Below are 25,803 nucleotides of genomic sequence, written 5' to 3'. Positions count from 1 at the left end.
TGGGGTTTTTTGCTTCATAGGATTTTTAAAAAAGGTAAATCGGACCCTTTAGGGAACTGGTCTGTGTGCTAATATTGGCAAGTCACTTTGCCACCCATGATAGTGTCTTTAAACGCTGGGGTTGGGGGTAAGGAGTTAAGTCAGTCGGCATCTGAATTTTTTTTGTTTGGAAAAAGTAATCGTCCAGCTTGGCAGGGGAGAGGGTCCGATCGGGTGGCCGCAGAAAGCCCTCAGCGGCTGTCGGATTGGGCCCTCGGTTAGGATGCAAAAAATCTTTAACGGGATGGTGTTTTTATGTGCGGTTGGGGATGGGCGGGTTTGAAATTGACGATTCCGCTGCTTAGAAAAAAGTATCCGTGGCTTTAATCCGAACCTTGTGTGTGTGGTGGGGAGGGGGGGGGCGATTTGGAACGAAATCTTCTTCTGTCCTTTTTTATAAATAGACGGCGAGAGAGAATGCGGGAACGAGAGACACGGAAAGAGAGAACAGCTGTTTTTTCCAAGGCCTTGTGGGACTGCCTTTTTTTTTTTTTGGTTGTTGGGGTGGGGGTAGGGGGGGCGGTGAAGAACGGAGTTTTTTATTTATTTAGCAATATTCTGCCAGGCTTCCGCACGCCAAATATCCACCGCCCGAGAAAAAAAAACGAATCGCGGCTGGACTTTGCTTATTCATTAGATATAAACTTGTCGATTTGGCAAATTGTTTTCAGTCTCTTAACTGCACAGTCTCTCTGTGCCACCGGCCCCCCCCCCTCCCAATACAACCCTCCCCAGTTTCTGCTCCGCCAATCCCCCCACCCCCCGCCTCCCTTTCGCTTTGATGCAGCCATTGGCTGGTCTGGAAATGTGTCTCCTTGCCAAATACGCGGATCCTTCCTCTCTCTTTCGCTCTTTCTGTTTTTTTCCCCCCTCTTCTGCTGGCATTGGCACAGGCAAATGGTTGGGGACCGAGCATGAAAGGAGCGAGCGAGAGAGTTTAGGAGGAAAAAGGGAAAAAAAGGGGGGGGGGGGAAGGGAGGAAAACAACAACAAAACCCCCCAAAACCAAAACAAAACCCAGCCCAAAAGCCTGAGCACTTTGGGTTTTGCCAGCGGCTGAGCGCAGTCGATTCCAGCACGGCGTCCGTCCCTTCCCCTAGGCCAGCGTTCGCCCTCCGCCTGGGCGGAGGGACCGACGGCTAACTTGGCCTCTTTGCGCCTTTGCCAGCGCCGAAAAGCCCTCTTCCCCCCCACCTCCCCGCCTGCCTCTCCTCTCCTCTCCCTCTCCCTCTCCCTGGGTTTTTTCTTCCTTCCTTCCTCTGTTTGTTTGTTTCATTTTTTTTTCTATAGGGGCCGTTCTGTGAATTTCTGATTTATTTATTTTGGACCTGCCGCGGGGGAGGGGGGGGTTCCTCCGGTAGATTATTGGGGTGCTAGATCCATCGCGCAACTGTGTCCCACACCTCCATTGTCAGCCTCCTTCCTTCCTGTATTTCTGTCCCTCCTGCCCCCCCATTTTTTAAAATTCTACATTCCCTCCGCCATTGAGAACTCAACCAACCAAGCCCCCCATTCTCCCCTCCCTTCCTCCTCCCTTTAAAATTTCTACCTTCCCTCCTCCTTGTCCCCTCCTCCCCTTCCATCTCACAGCCCCCACCTCCTTTTCCCTCCCCCCCTCACCCCGCAACTCTTGAGTCCAGAATTTCCGAATCGGGTGCTGAGTTCTGCCGGAATGAGATCGAGCAATGGTAATGATTTTGCTTTTTGTCAGATTTTGTTTGAGGGGAAGCAGTTTTAGGAAGAGCAGATCTTCCAAATAACACCCCCCACACACCTGCTGGCAAAGAGGTTAACCCGAGAATTGAGGTATGGGGGGGGGGGGCAGACAAGGATGGGGCCGGAGGCCAATTTTGTCTTTAACCCCAGTCTTGCCAAGGCAAACTTTATCGTGGTTATTAGTGAAAAAGTAGCGAAACCTCGAGTTTCTAGTGCTGATGGTGAATTTTCTTTGGCCTTTGTGAAATTTATTTTGCAGCTGGGGAGGGGAAGGCAGAAGATGGAAAAGATTTAAAAAATGAACACCCACCACTGTCCCAACTGAGATGGATTCTCTTCCGGGCTGGTCTTGTGTTGTGTGGCGCTGAACTCGGTTCTCCGCGCCGGCTCTGTTCTCGGGATCGGCCATGCGACTGGTCGGGAAGGTTGTGGGTTTTAAAAAAAATTGCATTCCTGTTTTCTCGTTCTAACCTTCCCCCCCCCCTTTTGTCTCGTTCCCTCTTTTCACCCTCTTCCACCTCCCCCCAGGATGAATTCCACCCTTTCATCGAAGCTCTCCTCCCTCATGTGCGTGCCTTCTCCTACACATGGTTCAACCTGCAAGCTCGGAAGCGAAAGTACTTCAAGAAGCACGAGAAGCGGATGTCCAAGGACGAGGAGCGCGCCGTGAAGGACGAGCTGTTGGGGGAAAAACCGGAGATCAAGCAGAAATGGGCATCGCGGTTACTGGCCAAACTCCGCAAAGACATCCGTCCCGAGTTCCGGGAGGATTTTGTCCTGACCATCACCGGTAAGAAAGCCCCCTGCTGCGTCCTCTCCAACCCGGACCAGAAGGGCAAAATCCGCAGGATTGACTGTCTGAGGCAGGCCGACAAGGTTTGGAGACTGGATCTTGTAATGGTCATCTTATTCAAAGGGATCCCGCTCGAAAGTACTGACGGGGAGCGGTTGTACAAATCGCCACAGTGCTCCAACCCCGGCCTCTGCGTCCAGCCGCACCACATTGGAGTCACAATTAAAGAACTGGATCTCTACTTGGCGTATTTTGTTCACACTCCTGGTAAGTCCAATGGCCCCCCACCCCCTTAACAGCCGTCCCCCATCACTGCTGCTTGTTGTGAGCTTGAATTGTTCAAGGGGTCGAGCTGTTTCTCTCTCTTTTTTTTTTTTTTAATTCCCTCCTTGAACCTTTGTCTCCGTAATTAACAAATTGGCCTCTGTTGTTTATCGTGCAAATGTACCCTCGGCATCAGCACCCTCAAGAGACTGGGCAATCTGGGGCGGTTGGTAGCTTGCCCTCGTCTTCATATGCACGATCCGTGGTGAAAAGACCCCTGTTTTGCACGGGGGGGTGCTTGTGCACACGCGCCTGTGAAATGCCCACAACTGTGCAAACGGCAACTTAAGAAAAAAAAAAAAAACGGGAAGAGAAAGGACTCAGGATGTGGGAGGGAAAGCAACGCGATTTCATTCAGAGGGGATTTTTCCTTTCCCTTTCGCTTTGATGGTCACCGAGAACCCGTCTGGATTTTGTTGGTTTCTTTTGTCGGCTGGGTTTTGGGGGTTTGCGCCGATGGCATGTGAACCGCAGAACATACAACTCGGCGGCGCTGGGCACTTTTTCACTGTGTGGCGGTGGAAATAATCCTGCAATTTCAGTGGGCACTGTCCCAGGCAGGAAGCCGGTTCTCTCTCTCTCTCTCGGAGGGTTAGGTACTCGGTTCTTTTCAAACGCTCTTGTCATTTGTTCCTACCCCAGACACTTGTACGTCTTTCAGATTTTCCCCTCTGTCTCCGTTTTATTATATTATTTTGTTTTGAAAGTGGGTGTTTCTTTGGGGGCGGGATGGTTTGTTTTTCAGTTCCTCCTTTTGCGATTTTTTTTGTTTTGTTTTGTTTTCTTTCCAATTAAAACAGAAGTGCCTGGTTCATTTTTAGCCTTTGCCCAGATACGCCCAATTTGCTGCAGACTTTGAAATCCAAACTGGTTGGTGGAGTGTGCTTCTGTGTTTACATTTTGCTCAACTAACTTGTAATGAAGAGGTCGACCAGAATTTCCTCCTCCTCTTTCTCTTACTTTTCTCCTTCTGTCTTCTATTGGCTTTCTCTCCTATTTCTCTCTCTCTTTCCTTCTGCGACTTTCCCTCTTTCTGTTTTTCTTTCTCTTCTGTTTTTCTCTGTCTTTCTTTCTCTGACCTTTCCTCTCTTTCCTCTTGTCTCTCTCTGTCTTTTCCTCCTCTCTTTCCTTGTCTTCTTTCCTTGGGTCTCAGCATCCAAACTTCCCCAGCTCTCTCTCGCTGTCTCGTCTTTAGAGAGCAGAAAGAGACACCGGCAGACCTGAGCAGGATCCGGTCTTTAGCCCTGCTGGTTCTTAGCAAATTTGCAAGCTCCTGTCTCCCGAGTGGTTTGTATTTATATCCCCCGTGAGCTGATCTTGCCAGGAGGCCGTTTCCCCCTGGTTTGGGTGCATGTGCCAGGACAGCGTCTGTGTGCTCGGGGTTGGTAGGACCGCAAGCTTGCTGACACGCCACTCAGGGCATGGAGAGGGCAGGCTGCCAGCCGCCCCCTGCACACGGCTTGGGTGGGTTTAAAAAAAGAACAAACCCGCAAAATGAAATGAAACAGGGAAAGGTCAGGCTTGTAGATCCGCACACGCAACCGCCCCGCACACGCGTGTGCATGCACACTAACGCTCAACACGTGCATGCACGCACAGAGCATTGACATACAAACAGACGCTCACGCGCAGAACCCCAGCGGGCACATGGAACCAACGCACACAGAACCCAGTGCACACAGAACCCCAATACACACGGAACCCAGCGCACACGGAACCCCAACACACATGCATACAGAATCCAGCGCACATGGAATCCCAATTCACACGGAACCCAGTGCACATGGAACCCCGATACACATGAACATGGAACCCAGCCCAAACAGAACCCCAATAAATGCACACACGGAAGCCCAATACACATGCACACGGAGCCCAATACACACGGAACCCAGCGCACACAGGACCCCAATACACACGCACATGGAACCCAGCGCACATGGAACCCAATACACACGGAACCCAGCACACACAGGAGCCCAATACACACGCACACGGAACCCAGCGCACACAGAACCCCAATACATGCGCACACGGAACCCAGTGCACACAGGATCCCACCACGTGAACATGTGTGCACACATACAGGACCCCAATTCCCCAGACTCCAGTACTGCCACACCCCCTCATCTCCCCAGCGCCCACGAGTGCTCCCTCAGTGATGTCTGGGCATTGCCCGCTCAGCCCCGGCACTCCCTTCCCAGCACCCATGGCTTCCTCCTCAGTGATGTCTGGGCATTGCCCGCTCAGCCCCGGCACTCCCTTCCCAGCGCCCACGGGCGCAGACCTGGCAAACAAAACCTGCTGAGCGACATGGTGGAGGCTGGGCTCATTTAGCGCCTACCTGCTGTGGGGCACCGGGTGTGTTGGGCGTGGGGGGAGCTGGCAGTGCCAACCCCATGGGCCCTAACCCCGGGGGATCAGGCCTGTGTCCCTCCACCCCTCGTTTCACAGCCCAGGGAGCAGGCTTTGTGTTTGCCCCTCCCCACCCGGCCCGCGGGGGCTGCAGGGCCAGGAGCTGGGCTGACCCGCCTGTGGCGTGTGGGAACTATGGGGCCGGTCTCTCTGCGGGGGGCAGAAGGGGGTTGGGGGCACCAGTGCCTCTCTTCTACCGCCTGGGGGAGGAGCCCATTAGCCTAGCAGGCCAGGATCTCCGGGATGCGGATTGTCTTGAGTTGCCCCCCTCTGGCCCCCTGCCCACGGGACGCCAGCCCCGGGCACCCGGGGAAGGGATTTCCCCACAGCGAGGCTCAGGGTGAAGTGGGGCCCCGTCCCCTCGGGCTACTGGCCCCCCGGTGCGCTCCCTCCACCCCCTGTGCCTCTGGACTAGGCATTATCCGCCCCCCTGAGGCAAAGCCCTGGCCTCTGTAACCCGCACGGGATCTGGCTGCCGGCGCCCCGTGCTGCGCCGCGGGGGACGAGAGCGGATGATGCCTCGTGCCCGAGCATCTTGGCAGCTGTTAAAATGCCGTCGTGAATGGCGGGGGCTCCCAGTAGAGCGCGTGACGTCCAGCCCCCGCCGGCCTGGTTCACCCGCTGCGCCGACGCTGAGTAGGGACAGCAGCGCCAGCGGGTGCAGCTGGGGGCCTCTGCCCCTGGGGGGCGCAGCCATCCGGGTGGGACAGGGGCCCCTGAGCGTTTCTGAGGTAAATTGACCCTACACCTTCCCCCCCGAGGTTTCATGGTCAGTAGCAGAAGACAGGATCTACCCTGTCACAGCCCTCTCTCTCTATCCTCAATCGCCCCACTCTCTGTAGATCCCAATTCACACCCCTCTATAGCTTCCCCATTCACACCCCCAGCCCCTCCTGAGTTCACACCTCTCCTCTCATTCTAGCTCTGTCTGTCTCTGTTCACACTTGCCTCTCTCTCCAGTCACACTCCCTCTAGGCTCAAATCACACCCCTCTCCAGCCCTGTCCTCCATTCACACCCCTCTTGCTCTGTCTGTCTCTGTTCACACCTGCCTCTCTCTCCATTCACACCCCTCTTTTTAGCTCTGTCCACCCCCCCCCCGCCCCCGCCGTCTCTCTCTCAGTACCAGCAGTTTGATAACAGGGCTCTTTACTCAGAGTGGGTGTGAGAAGATCCTGATGCTGGCGGTTGAAGCAGACTGGACAGGAGGTGCAGGTGTCTCAGCGGGAGGCACGACTCCCCCAGCCCCCCCGGAAACGGTCACTCTGAGACGGGATCGGGCAGGTATCACCTCGGGACGATCTATGGCCCGGGGTGTCCAGGGGCTCAGATTAGATTCACAGCAGGGCTTTCTGGCCTTAAAATCTACCTGTCCCTCCCTCTTCTGGGGCTGTGTTGGACTTGACTTGGACTCCTGGGTTCCCCTCAGGTGTCCCGTGATGCTTCACTTGTTGTGTTCTCTGGCCTTGTAGAACGAGCTGGTGATTGGGTTTGGTCTAGCAGCTTTGTTCGCTCTGCAGGGGTCTTGGGAGACGGATTCCCCCCTTGTGTCCGACTCTGGGATGGGGTGATGGGGGCCCTGCTTCGCCCCCCCCCCCCCAGCAGAATTGGTCTCTGGCTGAAGGAGGTGTTGCTTCAGAACTGCAGTCCCCAGCCCCAGTTCAGTGAGCTGCTGAGCTGTGCTCTGGGAGGAGAGCGGGGTCTAGTGGTCAGAGCAGGGAGGCAGGGCTGGGAGTCAGGACGCCTGGGTTCCTACCCTGCCACTGATTCGCTGCATAGCCTCGGGCAAATCACTTCAGCTCTGTGCTCGCCTTCGGCTTAGAACAATGGAGACACCAATGTAACCGAGGCCTCCCCTGCTGCGTGCCCAGAGCTGGGGGGGTGCAGGGCCTGGTGCCCCTCGTGCCCTTGCTGCGTGGCCAGAGCTCAGGGGGGGGCGCAGTGCCCCTGGCACCCTTGCTGCGTGCCCAGAGCTGGGGGATGCAGGCCCTGGTGCCCCGGTGCCCTTGCTGCGTGGCCAGAGCTCTGGAGGCGGCGGTGCCCCAGGTGCCCTCACTGCGTGCCCAGAGCTATGGGGGGGCGGTGCCCCAGGTGCCCTCGCGTGCCCAGAGCTATGGGGGCGGCAGTGCCCCAGGTGCCCTCGCTGCATGCCCAGAGCTCAGGGGGGCGCAGTGCCCCAGCACCCTCGCTGCATGCCCAGAGGTCTGGGGGCGGTGGTGTCCCAGGTGCCCTCGCTGCGTGCCCAGAGCTCTGGAGGTGGCGGTGCCCTCGCTGTGTGCCTAGAGCTTGGGGGTGCAGGACCTGGTGCCCCAGGTGCCCTCGCTGCATGCCCAGAGCTCTGGGGGCGGCAGTGCCCCAGGTGCCCTTGCTGCGTGCCCAGAGCTCTGGGGGGGCGGTGCCCCAGGTGCCCCCGCTGCGTGCCCAGAGCTCTGGGGGCGGCGGTGCTCTCGCTGTGTGCCTAGAGCTTGGGGGTGCAGGGCCTGGTGCCCCCGCTGCGTGCCCAGAGCTCAGGGGGACGCAGTACCCCTGGTGCCCTTGCTGCGTGCCCAGAGCTCTGGGGGGGCCCGTCCTGCTGTCATTATTTAGCTCTCCAACAGCCCATCCCTGGGGAGCAGCCTCACCTGCCTGCCAGTCGAATTCTTACAGGGCGGGGTGGGGTGGGGAGAACCATTAGCCAGGGATTTTGGGCACCTGGCCCATCCCCCTCCCGGCAAATTCTTCCCCACCCCCACCTGCCATCCCAGGTGCCAGTTTCTGGGAAAGCCGCTGGCGTGCGGCTCAGCCCGTCGGGGCTTGCCGGGCGCCGTGGTGCAAAGTGTTGGGCGGCGCCGGCGCCGAACTCGGAGCCCCTCTGTGCCCAGGGCATGGCGCCCGCCCCGGGGCCTTTCTGCTTCCTGGGCTGGCAGGGGGGGAATTCCCTTCCGCAGCCAGGGGGAGCCCTGGATTCTGGCTAGCTTGTTTCTCGGGTGGGGTCCGCGCCGCCCTCCCGCCTGGCTCCCAGCACCCGTCGGCGCGTCCCTCGCTGCCCGCAACTGCCGCTTGCCTCGGACAGGGCGCCGGGCGCTTGGTGTGGGAATTGCCTGGCGTTTCCTTCCCCTCCCTGCTGGCCCCTCGCTACCAGGCCTGCTCACCACAGCCCCCAGGCCCCCTCCCCTGCCGTTTGATGTACTAACCAGGCAGTACCCCCCACCCCGGATTACAGACTGGCACCGAGAGGCTAAGGGACTTGCCCAGGGTCACCCAGGAAGGGGGTGGCAGAGCAGGGAATTGAGCTCAGGCATCCCAGGCTAGTGCTCTAACCACTGAGCCACCCTTCCTCCCTCCTGCGTTCCCATCTGCCCTTGGGCCCGGCCCTGCATGCCTGGCTCCTCTGCGCGCCCCAGGGCACGGGCTGGGAGTCCCATTCACTCCTGGGAGCCGCTAGGGAGCCAGATGCCAACCCCTTCCCCCAGCATGAAACCAGAGTCGTCCTAACTGCAGTGGAGTGACTCCAGATTAACTCCCGTGTCAGTGATAGCAGTCTGGCGGAGCACCGGGCACAGCTAGGGGCGGCTACCAGCACAGGGTGGGCAGAGTCTGCCAGGGCACCGGGCACAGGTAGGGGCGGCTACCAGCACAGGGTGGACAGAGTCTGCCAGGGCACCGGGCAGAATCTGGCAGGGCACCGGGCAGAGTCTGGCAGGGCACTGGGCACAGGTAGGGGCTGCTACCCAGTTGGGTTGTGCCCTGGCAAGATCTGGCTGCAGGTCTCAGTGCGATGGTCCCCAGGCCTGACCGCTACGTGTGATGCACCAGCTGCCCGGCCAGGGTTCGGCTGCTTTCCCTGCCTAGGTGCCCAGTTTGAAAGGTCCTTTCACAGGCCCCGGCCGTGTCAACACCGCGCCACAAAAGCCGTCTTTTATTCCTTGTTTGTTTTCATTTCCCAAGGCAGGCGGGAGGCCGGCTGTGCCGGGGGAGCCCTCCCAGCGCGAGACAGGGCTCTGCCCCTCCCCTTCTGCCCTGGGGGGGTTATCCCTCCTCTTCCTCGCCCCCGGGTCGGCCATCCAGCCGGCTGGACCAGCGCCTCTCTCTGGGCCTCACTGGGCTGGAGGGAGGGGGCTGGGTTTAGGATGGAGGGGGGCAGTGGGGGGCGCGGGAATCAAAGGGCCCGGGGGTAAGGGGAGAGCTTTGCAGCTGGAAGGGTGGGGATCTGGGTTTTCCGGGTCGGGAGAGCGGGTTCCGTCACCCGCCGGAGCGAACTAACCCAGTCGCTTCCTTCGTTTGCTCTGCGTCCGTGAAATTAACCGTAAGGATCGCGGCCTCTAACCTCCGCTAACGACCGGCGCGAAAGCCCCAGGCCAGCTAGTGAGATCAGAGGCAGTTCCAGCCGCCCAGCGGGGGTGAAGAGCCAGGCCCACGTGCCAGTCAGTGGTGCTGGTTTGGAGTCTCACCCTGTGGGGTTTGTTTGGGGGCCGATGGCCACGCTCCTGGGCAGAACGCCCCCAGGCCTGTTGCTGGGAAGTGCGGCTAGGCTGTCTGCAGGGGCGGGATCTAGCATGGGGGCGGAACAGAGAAGTGAGTTTGACTTTCTCAGGCCCCCAGGGGTCCCAGTTTGATGTTGTCCCGGCGGCCGTCTGTCACTGTTCAGCTGCCCGAGGACCCCCCCTTGTGCCGGCCATGTCCTGTGGTCAGGGACTCGGCACCTGATTGTTCCGGGGCTCTGAGTCTGGGCGTCCCCGCTGGGTGTGAACGGCCGGCATCTCCACAAGTCTTGTCCCTTGATCCCAGGCCTTCTAGCCGCCGGGGCTCCAGACCCGCAGCCCATGGGCTCGAGGTGACCCCAGGATGTGGAGGAACTAACCTCCCTTCCACGGTCCCCACATGAGAAGTGGATCATCTCTGTGTGTCCCAACTATGCTCCTGGGAGACTCGCTGCCTAGGTAACCATCCCTCCAGCCGTGCCTGTTCATTCGGGGGTCAGCCCCGGCGTAAATAAAACGCCGCCCGGGGGAACTCCACTTTGCCCACCATCTGGGAGCTGTATGTCAGGGCGGCTGCGGGCAGCCTGCGTAATGGCCAGGCTTGGGGAGCGGAGATGCCAACGCTCCCTTCTACCAGCCAGCCATGACTCTGTACCCAGCGTGGGACGCGGCGTGACGCCACCACGGCCCCAGGGACACCCTGTCCCGACCCTCCGGTTCCCGGCGTAACGTTCCTGGCGCGGCCTGGCCAGTGGCCATAGAGCCCCCTGGAAAACCAACGGCAAGCCGCTGCCTTGGCCTGACGGTTTGGGATTCTGTAGTTGGGTGCCGGGAAGGAGGCGTTTCAATCCGGTGCCTGGCACCGGGCATCTTTAAAGGTGGAGACGCTGCTGCCATCTTGTGATACCCAGGGCAGAGGCAGCTTGGGGAAAAGCGCCTTCTGATTCCGGACCCCGATCCAGCCCCCGCCCCGACCCACTTTCCACAGCCGGCGCTCTCGGCCTGTGCCCCTGACCGCGGCGCAGGCAGACGAGTGGGGCTCCGCTTGTCGGTTTTGAAATGACCAGTTTGCAGCGCGTCAAGAAACGTGGAACTTGGTGAACACTGCATTAGCGTGGCCACCTTGGAGATGGTGACGAGAACCGCCCGGGGGAACCAAACAGCCCTTGGTGTGTTCGGGGGGCTCATTAGACCCGCACTGCTTAGAACAGAGGTTGCAGTTTTGGAAACGAAACCCAATAATTGGTGCTCGGCGCAAAGTGACACCCCGGTTGGGGCGGAGTGGGGCACCCATGGAGGAGCCATCTACTACTATTCAGAGGGGAGGGAGTGGTGTCTGTTGGGTAGAGCAGGGGGCTATGGAGTCAGGACTCCTGGCTTCTCTCCCTGCTCTGGGAGGAGGGGGTGCTGGGGGGGGGTGGGGCTGAGGAGCAGGGCGGGGGCTGGGATTCAGGACTCCTGAGTTCTCTCCCTGCTCTGGAAGTGGGGTGGGGCTGAGAAGGGGCGGGGACTGGGAGTCAGGACTCCTGGGTTCTCTCCCTGCTCTGGGAGGGGGGTGGGGGAGCAGGGGCTGGGAATCAGGACTCCTGGATTCTCTCCCTGCTCTGAGAGGAGGGTGAGGCTGAGAAGGGGGTGGGGGGTGGGAGTCAGGACTCCTGGGTCCTCTCCCGGATCTGGCAGTGGGGGGGAAATACTAGGCTTTTTCCTGCTGTGTCACTGACTTGCTCAGTGACTGTGGTGGGGTCAGGCCCCTGCTGGGGTGGCCGGGAGGGTTAATTGTGTGTGGAGGGTCTGGGGACTGTGGAGAACAGGGGCCTTGGAAGGAAGGAGCAGGCGCCCCCCTGCCCCCTGCGGCCTGGCAGCAATACGGCCTGAGAGGCAGGGCAGGGAATTGCCCTTCTGGGGATCGCTGTCCTGCCCCATGTCTCGGCAGGGTGGGGCCGGGCCACACGCCAACATGGCGCTCGCTTGCCACGGCGCTGAGCCCGGTACAGAATGCAGCCGACGCAGCTGGCCTGGGCGCCCTGCTCTCCATTGCGTGGCCATCAGCACTGCATGGGGGGCTTGGCTGCCCGTGACCCAGCATCTCTCCTCCCACAGCCGCAGCTTCGGGCCCACCCGTCCCTTGCCCTTGTGCAGGGAGATCTCCTCCTACCAACTCTGAGCTGACCCCGGCTGCTGGCTTCAGCCTCCGGGAATGTTACTGGGGAAAGGGACTGGGGTGACAAGTACCCAGACCCGGGATGCCAATGGACCCGCACCCCAGGACCTGCGGTTTGTGTTGAGAACATTTGGTTAAGTTTTACTGAGCTCTCCCTACTGTTTGTGCTCTGCCCGTTCCCGTTCTGGGGAGGCAGCGAAATCCGGGGAGGGGGAATGGGGAGGGATCCAACGGGCCCCACCCAGGGGGTTCCCAGGGCTTCGTGTCCCCAGCCCTCTCAGTTGCTTGGAGAAACCAAACGACCTGTTACGGGCTCATTCCCCTTCCCCCATCGCTGATCCTTTGACTCAATTCTAGATTCTAATGAGAAAACGGGACAAAGCTGCAGAATTCAGATCCTAAGCCCAAGCCTCTGGTTCATGGGCTGAGGTTGGGGGGTGCCCAGATCCGGGCCCACTAATCCAGGCTGCTTCCAAAAGCTTTTCTGCTTCGCCTTTCGCCCGGCTGTTGGCTCTGGAAGCGTTGGGGCCGTGGCGGAGAGACGCTGAACCGGATTCTCCAAAGGGCCGATGAGGACAGAGGCGCGTTTGATCTTAGCAAATCAAAGTCTGGCTTGGTCCCTTTTAATGTCCAGAGGGGTATTTACTCAGAAATTAGCGTTGAGCATGGGTTGGGTCTGCAGCTCCATCTCGATCAGCCCTTCCGAGAAACCCCCTTGTCCCCGATTGCCCCTTCTCGCACGCAGGAACCAATGAGTCAGAAACGAGCAGTAATATTTATATTAAACATGAACGCGCTTTCCCAGTGGCTTGCAGCTTGTTGGAGCTGGTGTGGGTCTCTTGACTGGGGGCAGAATTAAAGAGATACAAACTTCCTTCCTGGTTTTGTTCTCATTGGCACTGATGTAACATCGTCGGATTTTAATGTCTTCCTGGTTTGTTCTCCTGCACTTTGCGACACGTGTAAATTGGATAGCAGCGTCCGTCCAGCTCTGTGCAGGCGTAGCTCATCAGGACAGGCCCCAGTACGGATCGTTATAGGACTTGCATTGATTCCCGCCTTTAGATTTACCAAATATGCCCCTCCAGATTCTCCAGGTGCCAGTGACATGACTTCAAAATGCATCAAAAGTGCTGCAGTTTTAGATAATCCAGCAGAAATCCCTCTCCTGCTCGGCTGCAATTTCCCCATAAATTTCAAATGCCTGGGGAAAAATGATCCATGCTACTAACATGAGCAGTGTTATTATTGCATTAATAGAATTACCTGGGGGTTGGTTTCTATTAATTATATTTGACACAAATTAGATTAATTGTGGTTTGGTTTTTTGTCCTGCTCTCTATCCCTAACCGCTTGCTTTATTCTTTCCTGAATCCAAACTAGTTTTCTTTTCTTGTTTAATTATGTTAACGAAACTATCGAAGTCGGGTCGCTGGATTTGAGAGCTCCTGGGGGCATGAGAGGAACGGGTTGCGGCCGTGTGGGCGCTTGCCACTGTGGCTTATAACTAGATTTGAAGGATTTGACTTTTATCAGCAAGTGTCGGTAAGCGTCGATTTCGCAGAAAAAATGTTTCTGTCGAGGATCCTCGAAATTGGCAGCGAGGCCAAGTACGAGGACGGCTGCGTGAGAACACATGAAAGTTTTCTTTAAGGATATTTACTTTGGAGATGTGGATTATGGTGATGACAGTTTGTGTTTTAACGGTTAGAAAGCTTTAACTCTTTGAATCTTAGCGTCTCCTGTCATTATATAATTATTGATTGGGCTCCCGCCTCCCCCCCGATTGTCCCCCCTGATTTCCCACAACACTGAAAATGTAAATGGATGAAAATACAAAAAGAAAAATGCTAAAACTCATAATTTGGCACAACTGTGAACATTTAACTAGATAAAAAATAGAAAAAAGCCTTAAAAATAAACATTCATATTCTATCAAAAATGATACAAAAAACTGAATTCTGCCAAGCCTATTTATAACCAATGCTGATAAATCGTTAGCGGGTGGAATGTACTTCTGGATACGTGGAAAGCAAGCGCCGCTGAGATCAGGAGGGGAGAGCCGGAGACTGGGCCCCAAACTCCTGTGTCCTCAGCACCAAGTGATCAAAAGTCATGAGTCAGGCCCGCAAAAAATAACAAGATGTTTAAAACCAGTCCTGGCTGGCCATGTTTCTGGAAGATCTGCCGAAGCCCCAGCCCCAGTTGCTGGGCTCCCCAGCAGCAAATTGTGAGATTGGCGTTAAAATCATGAGATTTCTTTAAAAATAATTAAGTGGAGGGGTTTTTTCTTTCCCTTTGGGGGTGGGCCTTTACAGCTGCAGCCAATTCACATTTTCCAGCTTTTCTCTGCACTGACAAGGCCTAGAAACATCTGTTTTTTGATAGATGAAAGCCGAGAGCCTCACTTTATCCCAGGACTCCAGGAGCTGGGCATTGAAAAACACCCACCCAGTATAGCGAGATCATTGGCAACACCGCAGCTAGAAGTGACAGGCCCAATGTGGGTCCTGTCTGCCCCTTACAATCGATGATGTTAAGAAATAATAAATCGGGGGTTCCCTTTGTTTGCTCTCCGATCAAGTTGGGACTGGGTGAACTTTTCCCAAGTCCTGTTCCCGGCTCTGCCACTGGCCTGCTGGGTGACCTTGGACAAGTCACTTTGCCCTCCTGTGCCTCAGTTTCCCCACTGTACAATGGGGACAATGCTACTTTGTAACGCACATGGAGATTGCCAGGTGAAAAGTGCTAGATAAGAGCTCGGGAATTAATAGTCTTGTTATAGTTTACTTGTCATGAAAGCTTTGATTCTTACATCACCACGTGACTCCAGCAGCTGGGGCTTTTAGAGAAACACCAGCCATGGGAAGACTCACAATAAAATTGCGAGAGGTGGCTGCCCTGAGATTCAATTTGTATCCCTGATTCTTCAGCCGGCTGCGGGGGTGGAGAGAATGCTGTGTTATCACCGCGTGAATTTCCAAGAAAAAGGACAAAAACGACAAAGTCTTTAAAAGGCCCAGCCAGCACTTGGGAGCAGGCAGCTAAATTTAAAAATCCATCAAATTGTAAAAATAGCCAAGGGAGCCTTGTTTTTCTTTGCGGTGCCAGGAGACGGGAATTTGCCTGGTGAGCGGCGTATTTCGGGGCACTGCTGCGTCGAGCGTGCAAAGACCTGTTGGATTAGCTTGGCCAGGGCCGGATTGTCCCCTGCTGTTTCTTTTCTGGTGATATGCCCAGGGCTGGGTCAGTGTCTCACGTAATAGGCCGTTCTGCAGCCTGCCACCACCTCTCTGTCCAGCCCTTTGCTCTTAGTTGATACCCCTTGGGCCACTCCCGGGACTGATGAACTGGGGGAGCAGAGTGGATTGCCCCAACCCCAGGCCACTCCCTCCCTGATAGTCCCCAAGGAGCTCTCAGCCCTGGACTGGCCTCACTGCTGGGTTTGTTGGCTTTTCTCTCTGGAAGTAAAAATAATTAAATTTGCCCGTGCCTCAGTTTCCCCATCTGTAACATGGAGGTTAACGATCCTGCCTCCGTTGTAAAGAGCTTCGAGATCTGTGGCCTCAAAGCCCTAGATAAGCACTAGGTCGTGATTATGATGTGTATCCTGCAATTCCCACACATCCTCACATGACTCCAGCAGCTGGGGCTGCAAGAAAATCATCAGATCTGGGGAGCCATTTGCTAAGTTCGAGGGCTGGGGGTTAACCCCTTCCTCTCCGTGCCACAGAGGGCCACAGCGCTTGCTCTCTTTTATTGTGGGACTGAGATGGTGATGGTGGATTGTGCGGCCGCTTTGTCTAACTCCTCAGCTCCGTACCTTGCAGCAACACACACTGTGCACAGAGCAAGGGTCTGCCAAAGTCAGCAGCCAGTTCGGCCTCCCAGGGCCAGATCCTCAGCGTGCACGTGTCCAGGAGGAAGGGGAGGGAGACATCTCGGAGGGGCGTCCCTGCCAACAGCCAAAGGTGTGTTCTTAGCTCGGGTTAAATAGCCAGGAAGACGTGGCAGCTTATGTTCAATCCCAATCCGCCCTGTTGGTGTGAATAGGGTGACCAGATGTCCCGATTTTATAGGGACAGTCCTGATATTTGGGGCTTTGTCTTATGTAGGCGCCTATTACCCCCCACCCCGTCCCGATTTTTCACCCTTGCTGTCTGGTCGCCCTCGGCGTGACCCCGAGTTAAAAGCTCCCTTGCTGCACCGTCCCTGCGGTTTTCACCTGAGTTAAGGACACCCCTTTTGCTGCAGTGGTGATCTGCCCTGAGGGGCTCCGCGTGTGCCCAGACCTGCATGCGCTCGTCGCTGGAAGGGACCTCGAGAGATCATCTGGCCCATGGCCCTGCACCGAGGCAGGACCAAATAAACCTGTTCCTGGCAGGGGGTTGTCTGCCCTGCTCTTAAAAACCTGCCTGCCAGGGCCTTGGTCACTTGGGCAGTGCGCAGTCTGCTTTCCCGAATGTCTAACCTCCATCTCCCTCGCTGCAGATGAAGCCCAGTGCTTCTTGTCCCGCACTCAGTGACCATGGAGAACAATTGATCCCCGTCCCCTTTGTAACAGCCCTTCACCTATGGGCAGAGTCGTCAGCCCCCCTCCATCCTCTCCAGACTAAACAAGCCCAATTCCGTCAGCTTCTCTGACCCCCGGATCCCTTTGCGGTGCTCTTCTGGGCGTCTGTCCAGTGTTTGCGTGTGCACACGGACCCTGTGTGGGCGTATGCCATGGGTTACACCACTGCGTACATTTCAGATCACTCATGTAAATTGCCTTAACTCCGGACTTCGCAGCTGAACTGGCTCAGTGTGGTCTTGTCCAAGGAGCGGCGTGGGCCGGATCTGGGGAGGGTGGAGTGACTCCCCTGGGCATTGGCCGGGCTTTGTGGATGCTCAGATGTCTGGGGAAAAGGCCCCATTGGGGCCCGATTTCCCAGCCTCTACAGTCAGGGCTGAATCTTCCAGAGAAGCCTGCTCCCCGTCGGCTCCTAAGCAAGGGTTTCCCCCTGGCCCGACAGCTCCTGAATCTCACCTAATGGCTGGATTTTCTGAAGATTCAGGGCCCAAGCTAGGCGGGTTCTGCTGATTTGGGAGCCCGGAGCCGCTTGGCCCTCTGGCCCCACCTGAGCGGGTGATGCCCTTCTGAGCACCAGTCCCTGGGTTTCCGTAGGTCGAACTTGGGGGCTTTGAGTGAGACACCTGAATAAAACGGGCTGGTTTTCAGAGCATCTGCAGCTCCCGTTGCCATCAGTGGGTGCTCCCTGACAACCAGCCCGTTCCATCCAGGGCTAACTTCAGCCGCTCGGCGCGGCAGCGCCAGGCCTGAGCCACGCCGGCGGCATGGTGGGAGAGCGAGGTAGCTTCCATTGCCACCCTCACGGGCGCATCTGGCTACAGCAGGCCGGTGCTGGCAGGCAGGGTGGGACGCCTGAATGCCACTGAGGTGGCTTTGGAGTGCAGGAGCATGGCAGATTCAGCCTCTGTCTGCCAGGTGTACAGAAAGGCACGGCATTAATATCATCCCGAACGTAAGCCGGTCCCTAGGGATCCAGCACTTCCTACCAGGTGTAGTGCTTCCTGGGTGAGGAGTCCATCAATCCGGGTGGGAAATGTTTGCAGGGTCAGGCTATTAGGTTCTTTAAGGTAGAACCTTTCGCCTTCTGAAGTTCCAAGTATACCTTTGGGCACATACATGAATAATAACGCTGAGCATGGCAAATTAAAAACATAGCCCAGTACCCTGCCGGTGTGGTCCACACGCTCCGTGGCTTTGATGCACTAAATCAGCCTACGAACCCAGCCGCTGATCAAAACGCAGACTGCAGATATGAAATCACCACCCGAAAAAACCATGGCAGACAATAATGCTGCCATGCGTCTTGTGAGAATCCAATCCGGCATGAGAACGCCGGCACAATTCAAACCCACGAGTGTGGCGGTAAATGGACCAGGAATTCGATACGGTAGATCCTGCCCCTGGAATCTACTCCAGAGATATAATACAGATCACAAGTCTGAGCTGTGAATCATAGGATATAATGCCTACCTCATGTACTCTGTATGTGTGTGTGTGTGTGTGTGTGAGAGAGAGAGACAGAGAGACAGAGAGAGAGAAATTAAAGCTGTCTGAAAAACAGAATTTTCCTTCGGCGGGAAGTTCTGACGTTCCAAAAGTTGTTTTCGTTCAGAATCAGAATGTAAAAGTTGGACATTTGCAATTTCTTGTGGTGCAGAAAGGCCAAAAAATTTCAGTTCAGGAACATGAGAATGTTCTGGTTAAATAATGTTGAATTGTTTAATTTTGGTAAGGTTTCATGTTGGTAATGTTGAAACATTATGCTACGGTATTAAATCTAATATTTTAATAGAATAGAAAAGCCAACATGACATGAAGGGAAAAAAAGTTGAAAGAAAACGTTTCAGGATTATTAAAATGAAACAAGAAAGTTGAACTGATTCGTTTTGACACTTTCTCATAAAAATGTCATTGAAATTGACATTTTAATGAAAAGTTTAGATTTCAGCAAAACTGCATATATATATTTATTTGATTTATATATTATCTCTACATAATATAAATCTTATGTCTATAAGTTGGCCATATCTTTCGTGTTACAAACTATTTCTATAATATGGTACAAAAGTATCATCTCTCTATTAGAATGCTGCCATTATGTATTGGCATGTATTATTGATACCCTTTTTACCATCCCATAGAAATAGTCTGTAACACAAAAGATATGGCCCCACTTTATGCAAAATCCTTCGCCTTTCTGGAGCATGAAGTGTCCTGTATCCAAATCTATCCACAAATCTAGCCCAGAAGGACATGGCACAAAATTGCTGATATTCCGGATGGGAACAGCTCTGACAGTGTGGTTCAACATCTCATTAGAATGCCACGATAAGCCGCTGCGGGTTAAATGTGTATCTAGGATCGGATCTAACCTTTGCATTGGGTGTATTCGGACGGTCGGCCTTGAAACTAATGGAGTTGCGTGTGTTTAACCGGCGTGAGATAGGAATGAAACACTAGGGGCAGATTCTGATCTCGTTTCACACTAGCCTTAATCCTGGGCGATCTTCCTTGGCTTGAGTGGAGTGACACCCAATTTTCCCCATGTCAACGGAGATGCAAAGCAGAGCTGTTGCTTCTCTGTACATTTGGCTCCCTCCTACGAGTTACGATTTTTTTGCTCTCCTCCTGTAGAGACGCGATGAAAGCGGCCCCCTTAGCACGTGGGGCTGTGGTTTCTCGGCTATTGACAAAGCAGAAAGAAGAATATTGGCTATAAAAGATCCCTGCCATTCTCTGAGCATTCCCCGATGAACCCCGGCACCCCGAAGGTGCTTCACATAGCTGGGGTGGTGACCAGGGTTAGAGCGCCGGCAGTTTGTGCGGGGCCGGCCTGGTGCGTTAGCCATCAGCTGCCCTAGAGAGCTTTCTTTGGGCACTGAAAGAAATGACACAGAGAGAGGCGCTTGGAAATGCCCAGCGTCAGGATTAGGGTCAGAAGCAGCAGGTGTCACTTTAAGTCATGATTTGAAGCAGGGATGTGCTGGCGAAAGGGGCTGGCCTGGTTGCCCAGGGGTGGAAGCTTCTGTGTGTCTCTCAAGGGAAAGCGTAGCCGGCCCTGGCCTCGCTGCTGCAGGGATATGGCGTTTGGCTGCCTTGTCCTGCTGGGAGCTGGACTGAGATCCAGCCAACTTGGTTCACCTCCCTCCACCCGAGACAAAGGGTGACTTTCAGAAGCGCCCACCAGGGTCGGAGCAGGGCCGGCCACCTGCAGGGGCAAGTCCAGGTGGTGTGTTTCAGAGCCAGGCTTCACAAGTGCCATGCATCACCCAAGCAACGACGTCTCCTTTGGGGGAGTGTGAGGCTGGGAGCTGTATGGGGTCTGGGTCTGGGAGCTGTATGGAAGAGGGGGCAATATCCCCCCAGGGTACCTCCCACACGGGCACAGAGAGGCCATGGAGAGAAATGCCCACCACACGCGCTAACACGCTAACGTCACGTGTTCTGGCACAGCGCTCTGCGTGCCAACGCCCGCAAAGACACGGAGACAAAAGCCGCACGGGGGCAGAGGCGCCACACTCTGGCTGAGGAGTGGTGGGGTGGAGACACATGCGCAGAGTCACGCGTGCACACGTACAGCTGCTGAGACACACAACCCCCACCCCATCTGTGCGTGTCTCACACACAAACCTTCCTCGCATGGGGGGAGCCAGTGCCCTCAGGTGTCCTTGCTGCCCACTTTGCTCCCCAGCAGCCCCCTGCTTTCCCGTGCCCGGCCCTGTGTATTTTTCTGCTTGGCTGGGCGTCAGCTCCCCTCCCAGGGCTCTCCTCAGGCCGTCTGGCTGCACGAGTGCCCTGGCGGCGTGTAGGAGCTGGGCTGTTAGCAGGTGTTTGCTGCTGCTCTTAGCGGCCGGCCCCTTTCCCAGGGCATGCCAGCTGCCGGCAGAGGTGCGTGGCAACAACACGGCCCCCGGAGACTTCCCAGGCAAGCAGCTGCCCCCGCCACCTGATGCACCGTCTGCGGCCCTGGAATGCCACAGGCACCGGAGCAGACGGGCTCCCTGCTAGCTCAGCTCTCAGCGGTGCCCGCGCGAGCGTGTGTGTCGGGGCGTTCTCTCCGGGGCTCAGACCTTGTGGTAACAACCACCCCTTGCTCTGAGCAGCAGGAGGGCTCAAGCACATCACAAAGGGGGTGCAGGTGGGGAAACCGAGGCACAGAGTGGGGCAGCGACTTGCCCGAGGTCACCCTGCAGGCCAGTGGCTGAGCCAAGAACAAATCTCGGGTCTCACGAGTTCCAGTCCAGTGCTCTGTCCCGTAGGCTACGCTGCCAAGTGTCGCTTGCCAGGGGAGTACCAGTACCTCCTGCCCCTCACTGCTACATCTCCTAACCCGCCGGGCCGAGCAGGGACGCCTGAGCCCCGGCTGGGCATCAGGGTGGGGAGGCAGGTGTGCGCTGTCCTAGATACCATACGTTGGGGCCCCCCTGCCAAGAGTCCCAGCTCCCAGGTTTGCATTCAGCTTGGAGAGCAGGGCTGCCAGGGAGTGTTCACTTCCTAGACACGAAGGCCAGAGATCTGCCGGCCTGAGCTGCCGGAGCCGCTGAGCCCTGAGCCCGATCCAGTTTGCACTAGGAACCGGCCCACCTGCTTTGCCAGATTCCCAGGGTTGGAGAAGCCCCCACGCCCCAGTTTTCCCCGGCCCAGGAGGACAGACCCGTGCTTAGTGGTCCCGCTACACAGTTCTGCCGGGGTTGGTGGCGTGGGAACGGGGTCGTGGCTCAGGCTGAGTCCGGGAGGTGGCTCTCTCGTAAAGTTTGCGTTGAATTTTGGACCCTGGCACTTGTGTGGCCGCCCCAGTCCCCAGCCTGCTTGGCACCCGAAATGGGTGGGGGCGGCAGCGTGCTGTGCTGGGCAAGGCGCCCTGGCTCTGCTGACAAGCCGGCGCCAGCTTAGGCCCCTGTGTCTCTGCACGGGGCTCAGAGGCCACCGCGCGCTCTCCCTTTCTGAATCCACCAGCCTTGCCATCGACCTGCTCCGAGGAGGCCACGGCCAGGCACAAGGCAGCTGTGCCAGGCTGGCCGCAGAGGAGCAAGGGGCAGAGAAGAGCCAGCGGCTGCAAAATACTTCAAATGCGTAGAGGGCACAGCTGCAATCCCTCACCCCCCGGCTGGCTGTGCCCTCTGCTCCAGTGCGACTTTTTAAGGTGTTTTTAAAAATCATTTTGGAGGTGGCATTTTAATTTCTTTAAAGGCAGCATTTTAAGGTGGTATTTTTTTTAAGGTGGTATTTTTTTCTTTTAAGGTAGTATTTTTATTTTTTTTAAGGTGGCATTTTTATTCATTTAAAGAGGTATTTCAGTGTGGTATATTATGTCAAGGTGCTATTTCTATCCATCTAAGGAGGTATTTTAGGGTGGTATTTTTAATTGTATAGGTAGTATACAATTTGAGGTGATATTGTATTCAAGACTGTATTTTAAGATGGTATTTTATTATTTTAAGGTGGTATTTTAGTTGTTTAAGGTGGTATCTTTATTTCAGAAAGAAGCTATTTTTTTGAAGCAGTAGTTTTTTAAAGGTGGCGCTTTACATTGTATGGCAGTGACTAGTCTGGGACGGCTCCTTTGAAAACTGGAGCCTTCGTTGTTAAGGTGGTATTTTTATTTGTTTCGTCAGGCATGTGTAAGGTAGTGGTATTTTCTGAAGTCGGTATATTCTTAAGACAGGTTTTATTGCTGGGCTGTTGTGGGGATGGGTGGTAACATCCTGGCCAGGGTACGTCTGGGAAAAGAACTCGGCTCTACCGGTTTGAGTGATACAAGGGGCAATGAGAGTGTGAGACCCTCCTGTTTCCCGGTTGGTGCAAAACCAGCCTGGCTTGACATTGTCATTTTAGCGGGGGGGCTGTGGGTCGGGAGTGAGGGGCACCGGCAGGATTGGGAGGGCAGGGGGCTGCGGATCGGGAGTGAGGGGCACCGGCAGGATTGGGAGGGAAGGGGGCTGCGGGTCGGGAGTGAGGGGCACTGGCAGGATTGGGAGGGCAGGGGGCTGCGGGTCGGGAGTGAGGGGTACTGGCAAGATTGGGAGGGCAGGGGGCTGCGGGACGGGAGTGAGGGGCACCGGCAGGATTGGGAGGGCAGGGGGCTGCGGGTATGGAGAGAGGGGCGCTGGCAGGATTGGAAGGGCAGGGGGCTGCAGGTCGGGAGTGAGGGGCACCGGCAGGATTGGGAGGGCAGGGGGCTGCGGGTCGGGAGTGAGGGGCACCGGCAGGATTGGGAGGGCAGGGGGCTGCGGGTTGGGAATGAGGGGCACTGGCAGAGCTGTGCAGGGAGCCATGGATGGGACAGCAGGGGGCTACACCCCTGAACTCCCTCTGGTACCCGGGTTCCCTCCCCAAACCCCCCATTCCCTGGGGGAGGGGGGCTCTCACCTGGGATTCTGAGGCTCGTTCCAGACCAAAGGCCCCTGTGAGCCCCCTGGGCAGAGCCCGCTGCTACCAGGCCAGGTGGCAGAGCAGTGGGCCGAGGGGCGGATCTGAGCAGGCTGGAACTTGCTGGGTGCCAGGGGAGGTGGATTTTGGCTTCTGCCGCTCGTCCCCTTTCGACTCGGGGCAGAAAATTCCCCTTCGTTAGCAGGTCGGCACCTGCCAAGAGGCCAGCGGGGGGGTATTTCCCGGCCACCCTGCCCAGCGCCAGGGCCCTGGTGGGCTGTTGCATGAAGAGACACAGGCAGGGGCAGCTCGAGAGGGAGCGCGGGCACGGATGGGTGCAGCAGGGTGCAGGGGGCTCACTCGGCCTGTGTGTCTGGGGGAGCCCAGCTAGGAGGGGGGGCAGGTTTTGCTGGGAAGGGGTTGAGGGAGGCGGGGGGAGAACAGAGGAGGCAGTGGGACGAGGGAACCAAGCTTCCCCTCACCCCACAAGGCAGCTGGCAGCCCCTCCCCGCCCCTGCTAGGAAGCAGATCCTGTGCTGAGGCTCTGCCCGACCCCCACCATCCATCTGGGGCCATTGGGGGGCCTCTCGCTCGGCTCCCCTGAGCACCAGCTGCTGGGCTCCACCAGGGGCCAGCTGGAAGTGCAGAGGGGTGGGCGGGGCAGGCGGCGGGGGGCACTCGGCCCTGCCTGTGTGGAGAGAGGCCCCCCCCTTCAGCCCGGCGAGTTGGGTCCCGCTCGCCATGGCCCAGCAGGAGGCGTGCCGCAGAGGCACCAGGGGCCGGGAGACAGTCCAGTCGGCCCTCCTGGCTGGCACTGGCCAGAGCCATCCATCCACGGGCCCCAAATGAGCCCAACTTCCTGAGAGGTGGCCGGGCCGAGCCAGGCCGGGCCTGGAGACAACCTGGGGCGGGGGGGACACTCCCCGCTCCCTGGGATCTGATCCGCCGACTAATCGCCCGCCCGGCCACTCTACACTGGCCCCCAGGGCCCTTGGCCCCCGGGATCTGCGCCATGGGACAGTGCTGACACCCTGCGGCCATGGCCCCTCTCCCTCCAGCTGCAGCGCTGAGCAGGCCCGGTGGGTGCTTTTTCCAGCCCTCGAGTCGTTTTGTGGCTCTTCTCTGCCCCGTCTCTGATCTGGCAGTGTCCCTCTCAAACCTCGGCCCCCAGAAGTGGCCGCAGTGTCCCGTGCGGGGCTCCCCGATGCCGCCCCTGGCTCTCACCCCCCTGGTGACGCAGCCAGAGATTCCCCTGGCACGGGGAGCTCAGACGCACGTCCCCTCTGCTGAGCTCTGCCGGCGACAGGCAGGGGAGGGGAGGGGATTTGGGGGATGTTTCCCTTGGGGATAATGCCACTAATTCCCAATCAGTGCTGACCCACTGCCCCAGCGAGGCACTAGGGGGCGCTGCAGGGCTGGGTAGGGGGCTCTCCCCCCTCAGTGCTCACCCACTGCCCCAGCGTGGCACTAGGGGGCACTGTGCTGCAGGGGGGGGCTGGGTAGGGGGCTCTCCCCCCAGTCAGTGCTGACCCACTGCCCCAGCGTGGCACTAGGGGGCACTGTGCTGCGGGGGGGGCTGGGTATGGGGCTGTCCCCCCTCAGCGCTCACTCACTGCCCCAGCATGGCACTAGGGGGTGCTGTGCTGCAGGGGGGGCTGGGTAGGGGTCTCTCACGCCTCAGTGCTAACCCACTGCCCCAGCGAGGCACTAGGGGGCGCTGCAGGGCTGGGTAGGGGGCTCTCCCCCCTCAGTGCTCACCCACTGCCCCAGCATGGCACTAGGGGGCGCTGCGCTGCGGGGGGGCTGGGTATGGGGCTCTCCCCCCTCAGTGCTGACCCACTGCCCCAGCGTGGCACTAGGGGGCGCTGTGCTGCAGGGGGGGGGGCTGGGTAGGGGTCTCTCACCCCTCAGTGCTGACCCACTGCCCCAGCAGGGCACTAGGGGGCGCTGCGCTGCTGGGGGGGCTGGGTATGGGGCTCTCCCCCCAGTCAGTGCTGACCCACTGCCCCAGCGTGGCACTAGGAGGCGCTGTGCTGCGGGGGGGGGGGGGGGGGGCTGGGTATGGGGCTCTGCCCCCAGTCAGTGCTGACCCACTGCCCCAGCGTGGCACTAGGAGGCGCTGTGCTGCAGGGGGGGGCTGAGGCTTGGATGAGAGAATGTTAAAACCACTTGTGCTAGTGCAAGCAAATGCCGAGACCATCCCCCCCTTTGCCCCCCACATCCTTCCTCCCCACTGCGCTGGCCCCCTCTACACGCCCGACAGGCCGAACAACCCAGCCCCAGAGACACACAGTGACAGGCCTTGTCTCCAGCCCCCACCCCAGCACCGTCACCCCTTGTGGCCTTTGACTCTGGGAATCTGGGAATTCACCCCCGCGCCACCCGCCGTGCCAGTGCCCGAGGGGTTCGCGGCTGAGGGGGCCACCCGAACACAGATAGCGGTGGCAGCGTACTGGCAGGGTGGGCCCAGGAATGGAGAAGACACATTCTTGGTGCAAAGTTGAGGGGGGGGGTCCTGCCCTGAGTCGGAGACGACGGGCTCTCAAGCCAGCCTTGCGGGTGGGCGCTAGGGGGTGAAACGTGGGGGAGATGGGGGGGTAGCCAAGACTGTTATTATTTCGGACCAGGCACCCCATCTGCCCCTGTCACAAGTGCACCGAGTTTGCTGTTCTCTGTCTAAACCCAACCTGGCAGCTTCGGTATCTAGCACCGCAGGGTGTCTCCGCTCAGGGGAAGCGGGGGCTGGGGGTCGGGAGTGAGGGGCACCGGCAGAGCCGGGCGAGCGGGGGGCTGGGGGTCGGGAGTGAGGGGCACCGGCATAGCCGGGCGAGCGGGGGGCTGGGAGTCGGGAGTGAGGGGCACCGGCAGAGCCGGGCGAGCGGGGGGCTGGGGGTCGGGAGTGAGGGGCACCGGCAGAGCCGGGCGAGCGGGGGGCTGCGGGTTGGGAGTGAGGG

General features: G+C 57.7%; 1 protein-coding gene across 9 annotated transcripts in view; it reads left to right on the top strand.

Annotated features, from left to right (window-relative positions):
• Positions 1-25,803, top strand: part of NFIX (nuclear factor I X) — a 144,357-nt gene that overhangs the window by 68,186 nt on the left and 50,368 nt on the right. For 8 of the 9 annotated variants that reach the window (XM_054012723.1, XM_054012719.1, XM_054012717.1 and 5 more), the window contains one exon: positions 2,284-2,815. In XM_054012723.1, the coding sequence (XP_053868698.1) occupies positions 2,284-2,815 (532 nt within the window). Of the gene's footprint in view, positions 1-808; positions 1,728-2,283; positions 2,816-25,803 lie in introns of those variants that run through there. The other variant, XM_054012722.1, reaches the window with a different exon arrangement.

The sequence above is a fragment of the Malaclemys terrapin genome, chromosome 23 (genome assembly GCF_027887155.1).
Source record: "Malaclemys terrapin pileata isolate rMalTer1 chromosome 23, rMalTer1.hap1, whole genome shotgun sequence".
Taxonomy (NCBI): domain Eukaryota; kingdom Metazoa; phylum Chordata; order Testudines; family Emydidae; genus Malaclemys; species Malaclemys terrapin.
This window is presented reverse-complemented; position numbering and strand designations above follow the sequence as displayed.